Below are 13,401 nucleotides of genomic sequence, written 5' to 3' on the forward strand. Positions count from 1 at the left end.
TCATTACAACCTTATCAACCATAATAATTTATTTCAATAATAATTCATAAAACCTTGCATAATTACAATTTAAATTTCTTCAATTCTCTGATCAGATACTATGAGACTCTTATTTATCCTTCTGCTCACCCACAAATCCATACCATAGCCAACCATGGACATCTTGTAACTCTGAGAAGAAAAGAAAGATAAAGGGGTGTGAGCTTTATAGCCCAATAAGAATTTTCATATCACACTGATATAATAATATAATCTAAAAATAAAAATAAATAATAAAATATAAAATCTGATGTTCAATGTCCAGAATAATGCAAATATCCATAAATTTTTTATCTTATTAAAATAGATGCATCATCATATGTTAACCGGTGAAACACTTTTATTCAACAATTATTTCATGTCTTATCTTTCATTTCTCCTTTCATAATCACATGATTTTAACATTTTCTTTCTGACTCTGGACTATCCAAGTCTATACCTCAGTCATCATCCGAATCAATTTTCACATAAAAAACCTTTCAAGGCTATCCTAGGATGAGCTCCTGGCCAGCTATCCCACGTACGAAAGCCCGTGAGAGGCTGTCCCAGGCATAAGCTCCTGGCGAGCTATCCCAGGCATGAGCTCATGACCGGCTGATCTACCTGTAAACCAGTGGGGGCTGTCCCAGGCATAAGCTCCTGACGGGCTGTTCCATATGACAAGGCTAGTCTATACCATATATCTCTTTCTTTTCATTTAATCATTATGTGTTGATTTCATCCAATCAATTCTGTCTTGCATTATGATCAATTCAGATATGTCATATCCATATAATCATGCCGTCAATCTCTGATATATATATATTGACATAACATACTTATGCTCAAAATTAAATAACAATATCTCAGATATAATAAATTTATCGATTTCAAATCCAACGATGCAAAACCAATAATGCAAGACCAACAGTAAAATAGTATATTTATAATTGTGATCATGTACATGGATTCTTATCTTTATCAGTGACTGATCCAAACATAAAAATCAATGTTCTTCTTTGATTTATGAATTTTTTTAACAAAATATTCCACTCGATATCATATGCAGACAATCATATCTCTTCGTAATCCTGATCAAATATAAAAATCATATATGGAGAAAATTATCGATAATCGATCTTAATAACACAAATCGAGGACCTCTCTTAGAATTAATCAAAATTAAGATTTATCTAAGTATCTGGATCCTCCATTGATCCATAAGACTTCTAGAGAGAGAAAATTCATGAAGAGAGAGAAAATTCTAGAGAGAGAAAGTGGAGAGAGAATCTTCGTATCCTTTCGATGAGGCAATCATGGTCGAGATCATCAGAGGTTCTATCAGGATGACTTAATATGAATCATATGTTATAAATTTGAATAGGATCGGACTGGGATCAGATCTATCGCACGAATTTCGGAGCAATCTCAGATCATCTTATTTTCATATCAATTTTATCCTAGGATCCGTGATGAAATCAGAGAGAGAGAAAGACTCTAGAGAGATAAAATTCATAAAGAGAGAGAAAGGTCTAGAGAGAGAATCTAGAAAGAGAAAATATAGAGAGAGAAGGTAGAGAGAGGAGAGAGGAAGAGAAAGAAGGAAGAGGAGAGAGAAAAAATTCTCTCTTTCTCTTTTTTTTATTTTTCTTTTTCTCTTTCTCTTTTTCTTTTCTTTTCTTTTTCTTTTTTTTTTTTCTTTCTTCTTCTTTCTTTTTCTTTTTCTTCCCGCAGCCTCCCTTGGGTCGAAACAGGGGAAGACTAGAGAGCTCCAGCTTGGCTCCAGCGAGGGATGGCAGCATGGCCGAATGTTCGACAGCAGGTGGAGACGGTGGTGAAGCCAAGGATGGCCGGCGATGAGGTTCGTCCGGCAAAAATTTAAAGAATTGAAAAATAGGGGATCCACCCTTTTTCTTTTTATTTTTCGGTCATTGGCCAGTCACCAGCGGTCAAGACCTTCAGAAAAGAGGGATAGAGAGATGAGAGTCCGGTCTCGGGGATGGGACGCCGCAACCGGCGGTGTCGATGGCCGGAAAAGAGAGGAAGATAGCCCGACCGAACAGAGCAAAACAGAGGTCACCTTGTTCATGGATTTTCCGACGATCCTGAAGGCCGGAGAGGGTGCACGAAGCCATGGAAAAGAGAGGAAGGAAGAGAGGAAGGAGAAGAAGGATTTACCTCAAGCTTTAGCAACGTCGTCGGCTCCATTTTCCGACGAGCATGGGAAGAGGTTGCCGCGGCTTCTACAGAGAAAAGAGAGGAATCGGACTCGAAGATCATCGGTGGAGGATCTTGAGAGAGGGAGAGGCTTAATTATAATGGTCCCTAGGGCTCCGGTGATCTTAGGACTCCCTTTCCATCCGAGATTCATCGGAGAAGAAGATGGGAGTCTTCTTCCATTCTGTTTCTTCTCTCTTTTTTTTTTTTGTATGGTTTTGGGTTTTGGGCTTGATTCTGGGCCCATTTGGGCCGGGATATTACAGGTAGGTAACCCTAAACTAACAAGCACGCATTTATTATTTCTTTAAGAGTTTTATTTTTTCTTGCTGTAATACCATTTGATTCTAATGAGTAAGGTGGAGTATATTAACCTTTTTGTTATTTATACTTGGTGCTACTCCCATTTGTTTCATTTTCTTTAAATAACCAAAGTTTATATGTCTAAGTCTACCATGCCACATATCAAAAAGTCAACAAAATAAGCAAAAGATGATGATGTATTATCATTAATCATATCATGTATATTTAGTATATAGAGAGATTTTTTTAAATAACCATTTCCTCATAAAGACATCTTTTTTGATCAAGGTAACCAAATCACCATTAAAGATTATTTTGATTCCCGCTTTTCCTAGAAGTGATACTAACACTAGATTATGCCTAATAGGAGGCATATGCACTACATCATTGAGTGAGAGAATTTTAATCAGGTGGGAGCTTTAGCATGACTTTTACTTTACCAATAATGGATATAGAATTTTATTAGGTATGAGCTTTAGCATGACTTTTTTTATCACCAATAATGGATATAGGTCACAAATCTCCGTATAAATATTTTCATCCCTTCTTTGATTGGGTTGAAGGTAGTACATACGTTCTTGTTCCCACAAATATGTGTCATGCATCCCGACTCCAATGCCCAAGCTTTAGATCCATCCGTGCCATCACCATATATATTTGCTTCAAACACCACAATGGCGACAATGATCTCATCCTCTACTTCCATCTGGTTCGCCAAATCTTATTTTATCCTTTTTCGATATCCTTGCAATGTATGTAATTTGCTACATGGTGAGCTATGTTACCAGAAACAAAATAAATTTTTTTCTTTTAGATATTAGAATTAGCATGGAATTTCTTAAGACTATTACCAAGAGGTTTTTTATGAAAAGAATTATGATGCCTTTTATGAGTGTGTGAGGGTCTAGACTGATGAGAGATGATCTAGTTTGGAAAGTAATTTCATTAGCCCTTTTAGTTTGTTCTATTGTTTTATTATTTTCTTCAACTCTAATATATATTATAATTTTCTTGTTTAGCCATTTGCTTTCTTTTATGCTTTAATCAAATTCTGTAATCTCTCCAACAATCAGGAAGTTTTTTAATTAGGCAATTACCAACAAATCCACCTGGTAGCATGTCTCTCTCATCAATTAATTCACTAATTAGAATTTAATATTCATGAACTTAACTAGTGAGATCTTTCTCTTCGATCATTTTAAATGAAAGACATTAATAGATAAAAACATCTTACTAAGGACATCTTGAAAAATATATTTAGAATATAAATCATCCCAAATATCTTTAGCCTGATCAAAATGATAAACATCAAACAATTTATTAGCTAAACAATTCAATATAGTGTTCCTTGCTAACTTATCCGTGGTCTTTGATTCTTGTTTAATCTTTTCATAATTATTAATTCCTTCCTTAGGTATAGGTTTAATTAAAACAAAGACAATATTACTAAAATCTAATACTGCATAAATTTTTATTGCCATCTCTTAAAATTATTATCATCAAAAGGATCAATTTTAGTAGCATTAGGTAATATTTTGGTGGTAGCAAAAATTAAAGCATCCACTAACTCTACCTTAAAGAATATAAGAAATTTAAACCATGAATGCAAATTCTTGTAACAAACATAAATAATCAAGAATAATAAAAGAATAAATCAAGTAAAGAAAACTTAGCTATAAAGGCACGTGGATCACATTGTCCTTTAAGATAGATTCTGTGTTCTCTGGTATCAATGATTCAAGGTGAAGAGCCCCAATACATCTATCCTTTGGGATTCAATTATGGCAGGATCTTAGTAAGAATGCACTCCAAGTATAAAGATTTGATTAAATTACTTCTAGTTGCTCCTTACCTCAAGAATGAATATGTGGTAATATTTTGCAGAAAAAAGAAAGAGAAAGATAGAGAGCTTTTTTGTAAAGGAGAGAGGGAGAAATTGAAAGAATTTTTTCGGAAAAGAAACAGGAGATGTTCATATCTATAAATGAGAAGAGAAATCACATATTTATAAAAAAAAGCTCTTACAGTATTCTGGTCAACAAATGAACGTCCAATCCAACTATCCAAGATAGCAACTATTTAGATATCCAACGGTAAAAAAAGCTCCAACGGACAAAATTGTGAAAAGACACTTCTATGTTTCAGATGGATAAGGATAAAGAGGTTTGAGATGTTTTGAAACTTCAAAATTAAAAAATAAAAAAGAGATAACCAACACTTGGTACTGCCATTTTGGCACTGGTGATTCGTATGTTTACAATACCTGCCTATCCTTGAAAACACGACCAGAAAACAATCTGCACTATACTATTTTCATGGATCACTTGAATGCGGTACAGACATAAAACAAGGGAACAGTTATTTCACGTATTTTGAGAGCAAAGATGGGCAAAGCCCATCAGGTTGATCATTTGATTAACAGTATTTTCAACCATCATGCACGAGGATCTCCTAATGCAGACAATATGAAGACTCATTTGCATAGAAAATATGTTCCTTATCCGACTGCAATTTGTTGGGTTCCTAGGGGGACAGCTGTACAAAAAAAATGTAATCTTTCATTGTGGATCTCTATGGATAAGAATCCCATTGCTGGCCCAAAAATGCCATGGTAGAACTTTTATGGATTCATAAATACTGAAATCACTTTCAGCTCCTCTAGTTTTAATTTATTTTCAGCTCTCCTCCCACGCGTTCAGCAGCTATGCCTATATTCCAGTCACCACCCAAAATTCTTTCAATACTATGCCTACAATTTCTCAGCCTTTCCAAGAACTTATCTAACGTTCTTTCTTGCGTTTGATCAGCTTATATTCCCTCCGGTGGTAGAGGTCCTGATTTCTACCTGAAGGTGTACTAGTTTTGGGTCCTCTAGCAGCTAAAGCTGGACACAACTTAATTCTCGTTGGTTAGCCTGCTTGCTATGGTGAACTGAAGGTGACTAAGACACAGCTATGCTAATAGTTTTTCATTTTGAAGTAACTAGCAGAAATGCCACATTTGTTGCACGTCATGCAGCTGGCTTAGGATAAATTACTCTGAACATAATGCATTTCATGAATACTAGCAGCTTTGCTTGCCCATAGTATGGAAGGAGGGAGGACGGAGTCCCTGACAAATATGATGGGCCATGAAGTGGGTCCTCAACACACCAAAAAAAAAATAGAAATGCTGATGATAGAGGACAGATAGTCCATGACCATACCATGGACCATAAAGTGAGTCCGGAGCACAATAAGTAGATAGCTCTTCAGATAAACCATCTTAGCGAGGGAAATTAAAGGACACGCCAAAAAAATAAAACACACAGATGATAGATATTGGAATGCCATCAGCATGCGCACCATCCATTTCTAATAGAAATTCTGCTGTCAGCCTGCTCTCCTAAGCCTCTTTTCAGCAAACCCCTCCGCATGCTTCATTATCCAGAACCTCTCTATTTCTTCCGGTTTCCTGCCTGGGATCCGACCTGCTATGAGGGTCCACCTGTCAAGTCCCATATCACATTCATTACTTTTGTTTGGGAAAAGAAGGATATTTTTGGCAGAAAATATTAAAAAAAGAAAACACCTTGTAAAGCTGAAACTCCTACAGGCTCTGAAGAGGATCTATAGCAGCTACTGTTGCTGATTCAATATGTTGTGTGACTGTCATTTTGAAGGCGAAAAAAAAAAAATTGCAAGGAGAGGGTAAGACCCAACTTCAGACAGGTGAAGGTGAATCCCATATATTAGATGTTTCATGGCCATTTCCTAGTAGTTGATGAATTATGCAATGAAAAGCAATAATATTTAGATCTAAGACGGCTTGACTTCTTAGAAGAGAAAAAAATATAGCCGATTCAAAAGCATGGCATTTTCGAACAAACAAAAAATCACGATAACATATTTAAAACCAATCATTAAACTATTCATTCATTTGTTGGTGTTGGAAAGTAGGTTGTATTTTTCTAATTAGCTACTCTATTTAGAGATGATAAAGGTGGCTATGGGCTATGATGTTTCTTTGTAAAAAAAAAGGTTATTGTATATAATGGGGACTACTCCACCCCATACATCATTGAAAATAAAAAATTCTATTCTATTTTTTTCTCCCGTATATTCCTTCTCCTTTTTCAATTTGGTATTAGAGCTATATTCTGATCCGGTCCATCATCTCTTCATCATCCCGCCGTCCACACGACCACCCCGTTTCTCCTCTTCCCTCCTTCACCCAGTCTCCTCTTCCCGATCTCTTCCTCTCCCGCACGATCACCCTGTTTCTCCTCTTCCCGTTTTCTTCTCTTCTTCTCCGCTAACATTCTCTGTCTCCGCAACACCACCGCCCTCCTCTTTTCCGGCTCTGCCGTTCATGTCACAACTCCTTTGATCCGTGCCGCATCCGTCTTCTACCCGGCCACCGTCGTCCACCATCCTGTTCGATTCGCACCCGCTGTCTGCACGACCACCGCCATCCCGTTCTATTCGTGCTTGCTGTCTGCACCGCCAGCGCCGTCCTGTTCGATTCGTGCGGCACCCGCTATTTGCATGATCCTGCCTCCCTCTTCCCCGGCTCTGGCACCACCACCATCCCTCTCGCCTTCACTTGGCACCACCCCAAGCGCCTCCTGCGTTTCCCGCACCCCGCAAGACCGGCCTAACTACCAAACACTTCGGAGTTAACATTCTGGCGCCTAACCCCCTGTGCCTCCTACCCTCTCTGGCCCTCTCGCCGCTGCAGCCCTCTCAGCCAGCCGATGGAGTTCATCCGTGAGCCACGATCAACCCCTTCTTTCTTTTTATAGTTGTTTTTTTTTTCAAAAAAAAAAAAAGAAAAAAGAAAAAAATGAGATGGTGATCCTTTTTTGAGTTCATTTGAAGATGTCAGACGGTTTCACTAAGGAGGAGTTGGAGAAGGCAATAAGTGAGGTGGTGACTCGTGCCTCTACCTCTCGATCTGGGATGGATAATTCTTCTCTTCAGATTAGTTCTATTCGATTGAATAGACCCCTCACTTATCTTTTGTGGACAAAAAATGTACGGTTGTTCATCAAAGCACGTGGTTTGGAGGATTTTCTCACTAAGGCTAAACCGCAGCCACCAACGGGAGACACTGCTTTTGTGCAATGAGAGTCAGAAAACTCACTTGTGATGGCCTGGCTAATCAACTCCATGGTGCCCTCAGTTGCTCAGGGCATTTCGTTCTTTGAAACCGTTCAAGAAATTTAGGAGGCTGCTGTTCGAACTTATTCCCAGCAGGATAACACAACCCAAGCTTTTGAGCTCAAACGTAAGATGCATGCACTCAGCAGGACGAACTTTCTGTCACCGCTTATATGGCAGAACTTCAACGTTTATGGTCAGCTGGATTTTTATCGCTCCTTCAAAGCCAGTTGTGCTAATGATGCTGCTGAGTTCAAAAAATTTACAGATGAAGAGCGAATCTTTTATTTTCTTGCCGATCTCAATAAAAATTTGATCCAATTAAAGTTTAAATTTTGGGTCGAAGTTCTAATCTATCTTTTCTCAATCAAATTTTCTCACTAATTTTAAGTGAGAAAACTCATCGATATGTAATGATTGCCTCCTCTGCTGATACAGTCCGTTCTGCGATGGTCGCTCAGCCACAATCACAGCCTCATGGTAGAGGTGATCGAGATATGCAGATATACTCCTATTGCAATAAATCGAGACACATCCGTGATACATGCTGGCAGTTACATGGTCGTCCTTCATCTGACTAGGATTATAGTAAAGGAGGTCGTCGAGGTGGTGGGTGCTTTGGAGGAGCAATCGACTGTGGTCAGGCCAATTTTTCTGAGATCCACGATGCTACATCTGTTTCAGCTCCTCTGTCTATCACGATTTTGTCTGTTTCTGCTACTCCATCTACTGATGCTGGAGGTTCTTTGTCTATGAAAGAACTGTAGACCCTACGTCACATTCTGGCTAGGCTAAATACTTCTTCTAGCAATACCTCTTCATCTGCTGTGGGTTTGCTTAGTGATTCTTCCAGTCTTTCTTCTATTTTTCATTTTCATTTTGCACAAACTAGTTTTTATACTTCTGATAGTGGTAGTACACTTACAGCCTTAGATACTTCTCAATATTAGATCCTAAACTCAGGAGCTACTAGTCACATGACAGGACAATCCAAGTCATTCGTATCATATTCACCTTGCTCTGGTCGGGATAAAGTAAGTATAGCTGATGGATCCTTCTCCACTGTGTCAGAAAAGATTCTGTCAACTGTACACCGACCATGACATTATCCTCAATTTTACATATTCCTAATTTTTCCACTAACCTCTTCTCTATAAGCTCAATTACAGCTGCTTTAAATTGCAAAGTAACATTTTTTCCCACCTATTGTGTTCTCCAGAAGCTGATAACAAGGGAGACGATTGGGTATGGTAGAATGCATGACAGACTTTATTATCTGACTGGAAGAGAATAAAAAGATAATCTGGAGACTGGCTTGGTTGTATCTTCTTCCGAGAATGCTGTGCATGAACTCCAATTACAACATCATAAGCTTGGTCATCTTTCTTTCTCTGTATTAGCAAGACTCTTTCTTAATTTACATAATATCTGTGACAAGCATAAATTGGTTTGTGATGCATGTGAGTTTGCTACACACGAACTATTTATCCTATTTCTGACACTCAAAGTATTAAGATCTTTGATGTTATTCACTCTGATGTGTGGGGGCCGTGTAGTACTGTTTTTCTTTCTGAACATCGGTACTTTGTTATATTTATTGACTGTCATAGTAGAGTGATCTGGATTTATCTACTAAAGACGAAGGATGAGGTTCTCATGTGCTTCAAGGAGTTCCATAAGTTTGTAAATACTCAATTTAATGCCACAATCAAAACTCTGAGATCTGATAACGGCACTGAGTACATGAATAGGAAGTTCCGTGAGTATTTAACTGCTTATGGGATTGTCAATCAAACTGTGTCGATATGCCTGCTTAGAATGGTGTTGCTGAACGTAAAAATCGATACTTATTGGAAGTAGCTCGATTTTTATTCTTCACTACGAGGGTTCCTAAGTTTTTTTGGGGTGAGACGGTTCTTACTACAGCCTATCTTATTAATCGGATGCCTCTTCGAGCTTTAAACTATCGCACGCCACTTGAGTGCCTACAAGAAGTATCTTCTTTTGTTATACCTCTTCGGATATTTGGGTGTGTGTGCTTTATCCGAGATCATCGATCTATGATTGGTAAACTTGATCCTCGGGCTCTCATGTGTATTTTTGCTGGCTATTCTGCCATTCAAAAGGGATACAAATGCTATTACCCTTTCGAGCGGCGTATGTTGGTCAGTATGGATGCGACATTCCGAGAGTCTGAGGCATTCTTTAGCAATGATCCCATGGATGTGCCCACCAATCAACCTACTATTGTATCTGACTTTCTCTTCTCTCTCGGTGTTTCATCTGATTTTATCGATCATGAAGGGAGTCTGAGCAAGAGTCTAGAGAGCAGGAGCAATCAGATAGTAATTCTGCAGATAGTAATTCTAATCGACAAGAGGAGCAACAGTCTTCTCCACATGTTGCAGAGCCTATTATAGAGCCTAGTATGCATTCTCCTACTACCCAACAGTCTTCTTCAGAGTCGGCTCTGGTATTTTTCTTTCCTAATAATAATGACGGTAACATTCCTTTAACTGATTTACATCTTTCTATTGCTCATAGAAAAGCTTCTCGTCCACATATTATTCCTCCTCGTTACTATCATGATATTGCTGATTTTGTTTCCTATGAGTCTCTTTTACCTTCATTAGATCTTTTATTACATCTCTGGTTTCTATCTCTGTTTCCTCACACTGGAAGGATGCTATGGCAGATCCAAAATAGAAGGAGGCAATGCTTGAGGAGATGAAAGCCTTGGTTATGAACAATATATGGGAGCTTATTCCATTACCTGCTGAAAAACAAACTGTTGGCTGCAGATGAATTTTTACAGTGAAACAAATTCCAGAGGAGACTGTTGATCGCTATAAAACATGATTGATAGCAAAAGATCATACTCAGACATACAGAATAAACTATGATGAAATTTTTGCTTTAGTTGCGAAGATCAACTCTGTGAGAACCCTTATTTCTTGTCCTGCTAATTTTGACTGGAGTCTTTCTCAATTAGATGTTAAGAATGCTTTTTTACATGGAGATCTTCAGGAGGAGGTGTACATGAAAATTCCTCTAGATTTTTCTAATACTGCAACTGCTGAAAAAGTGTGTCAGCTACGTCGCTCACTTTATGGCTTGAAACAGTCACCTCGAGCTTGATTTGACCGGTTTCGAAGCGTAGTACTAGAAATGGGTTATCAGCAAAGTAATACCAATCATACTATATTTTTTTAGCATAACAGTGGAAATGTTGTAGTTTTAATAGTGTACGTTGATGATATAATTCTGACGGATGATAATCTTCCAGAGATTGATCATCTAAAGACTCGTTTAGCTTAGTCATTTGAAGTCAAGGATCTTGATCCTTTGAGATACTTTCTTGGGATTGAAGTTACTTGATCATCTCATGGTAATTTTCTTTCTCAGCAAAAGCATGTGCTTGACTTACTGACAGAAACAAACATGTTGGATTGTAGACCTGCAGCTACTCTCATTGAGCAAACCATCGTCTCATGATAGATGGTGATACTCTAGTTGATCGAGAGAGATATCAGCGTCTAGTGAGATGACTAATTTATCTTTTTCATACTCGTTCTTACATCACTTTTGCTATTAGTGTCGTGAGTCAGTATATGCACGATCCTCATGAGAGACATCAGGAAGCTGTCTATCGAATTGTGCGTTATCTTAAAGGATGTCCTGGATGCGGTCTTTTGTTTTTTCGTTATGGACACCTTAAGATCGAAGGGTATACTGATGCTGACTGGACTGGAGCTCTGGATGATAGAAAATCCACCTCGGGTTATTGTATTTTCTTGGATGGTAATCTTATGACATGACGCAGTAAGAAGCAGGATATGGTTGCTTGTTCCAGTGCAGAGACTGAATATCGGGCCTTAGCTCAAGGGGTCTGTGAAGTTATATGGTTAAAACAACTTTTGAATTGCATCTTTTTCGATCTTCTCCTATGTCTCTCTTCTGTGACAATAAAGCAGTCATTAATATTGTTAATAATCCTGTTCAGCATGATCGAACGAAGCATATTGAGGTTGATCGACATTTTATTAAAGAAAAACTAGATCAGCATGTTATCTGCCTTTCTTTTATCAAATCCTCTGAATAGCTAGCTGATATTTATACAAAAGGACTTAGCATTTCAGTTGTTATATTTATCTGTAACAAGATGGGACTCCATGATATCTTCGCCCCATCTTGAGAGGGAGTGTTGAAAAATAGGTTATATTTTCTTAAATAGCTACTTTAATTAGGGATGGTAAAAGTGGTTATGGGCTATGATATTTCTTTGTAAAAAAAAAGTTATTATATATAATGGACGCTACTCCACCTCATACATCATTGAAAATAAAAAATCCTATTCTATTTTTTTCTCCCGTATATTCCTTCTCCTTTTTCAACTGTTAGTTTATTTCCCATGTCAAAAAAAAAAAAAAAAATTGTTGGGCCATGGGAATGCCTAACAAGAAATCCAATCCAGTGCCCAATATTTGAAGCGAATCATGTAGGGTTATCTTCTTCTACTTCTTTTTCTTTTGCTTGAGGTGGAACGGTGGAAGTGAAAAACACTTCCCCCAAAATTTATTGAAGAAAGAAACATAGGGTTATCAAGTCTTATTTCGAATCAGCACACATGATCTTCTAATATTCCGTAAATTCTTTCCCTTGATAGAAACCAGCACCGGGTAAGGTTTGACCCTCTTGGCAAAGCATGTCGATGGCAAGTCTAATTTGCTGGCTTACAGGTGGATGTCAATATTACTCCTGGCGGAACAGTGATCATTTTGAGCTTTTCCCATATGAATTTTGGTGGTGAAGTGCAAGAAAAGGGAACATAAGCGCATAATCTACTCGTAGAAATAAGTTTTCCAAATTACTTTTCTTGTATAGATCGGGTAGCAGAGATCTGTGTTTGCCTTCACTTCAGATCAAACATCTATTGACAAAAACACCATCTTATCATTCATACGTCATATTGCTATATATTATAGAATCCAGAACTCATTTAATCCCCATGCAAGCCAAAGAACAGCTGATGGAGAAGATATGGTGGGTTTTTGTTTTTGTACCTGTCACCTACGAGCCTATACATTCTGTAAAGGAGGTCTTCTTCTTGTTCCGAGAGGTTTATGAACTCCCACTCCGTGCTGCTAACCTCTGCCACCCATGAATGATACAAGAAAGCGGTAGTACTACTCATGAAGCCGTGAGCACAGAAAAATACATTGAAGTGCGGTGAGAAATACCTTGAGAGTGACGATCGGAAGTTCCGGGCTGTTTTGGGCCCCTACGCTTATCCATAGCTTCAGAGCGAATGGACGATGGCATGCTAACAAGTAACAGATGGGAAGGCTTAAAAGCCGTGGAAGCAGGCAAGAGCTGGTCCATAGGATGCTTCCCGTCCGTCTTGTCTTTTCGTTGAGAGGTAAAAAGAGGGAGCAGCGGCTTCCCCGGACAAACAGTCTACAGGAAAAGATGTATAGATTAATTAGAAAAGACCGCTGGCTTAGCTAGCAGGGATGATGCTTCCGGTCCGTCTCGTGAGGGAGCAAGGATGCGTCCGTCCATGCGTTTGTGGGACCGAGTTGTACCCTTTCGCACTGTTGGATCACCCAAGGCGCTCTCAAGCCCGTCATTCGCCCGTCCGCACCTGATGATCCAATGGTGCTTCTGCGCGAATGATGCAGGTGTATGCATACGAACGATTGATATCTTTCAAATACGCGAT

General features: G+C 38.5%; 1 protein-coding gene across 1 annotated transcript; it reads right to left on the reverse strand.

Annotated features, from left to right (window-relative positions):
* Nucleotides 1-5,787: 5,787 nt before the first annotated feature.
* Nucleotides 5,788-13,136, reverse strand: LOC105047566 (MYB-like transcription factor ETC3). Its single transcript, XM_019851245.3, has 3 exons — nucleotides 12,920-13,136; nucleotides 12,743-12,830; nucleotides 5,788-6,024 (listed from the first exon to the last, which is right to left on the reverse strand). The coding sequence occupies exons 1-3, from the start codon at nucleotides 13,059-13,061 to the stop codon at nucleotides 5,910-5,912; spliced, it is 345 nt and encodes a 114-aa protein (XP_019706804.2). The 5' UTR covers nucleotides 13,062-13,136; the 3' UTR covers nucleotides 5,788-5,909.
* Between the last annotated feature and the right edge of the window lie 265 nt (nucleotides 13,137-13,401).

Source organism: Elaeis guineensis, chromosome 6 (genome assembly GCF_000442705.2).
Source record: "Elaeis guineensis isolate ETL-2024a chromosome 6, EG11, whole genome shotgun sequence".
Lineage (NCBI taxonomy): Eukaryota > Viridiplantae > Streptophyta > Magnoliopsida > Arecales > Arecaceae > Elaeis > Elaeis guineensis.

Excerpts from the sequence above, each read along its gene's own strand:
- LOC105047566 (XM_019851245.3), bottom strand. The coding sequence starts at position 13,061 with ATGGACCAGCTCTTGCCTGCTTCCACGGCTTTTAAGCCTTCCCATCTG. Across the intron at positions 12,831-12,919 it reads TTCCGATCGTCACTCTCAAG|AGGTTAGCAGCACGGAGTGG; the intron begins GTATTTCTCACC and ends CATGGGTGGCAG. Across the intron at positions 6,025-12,742 it reads TATAGGCTCGTAGGTGACAG|GTGGACCCTCATAGCAGGTC; the intron begins GTACAAAAACAA and ends GGGACTTGACAG.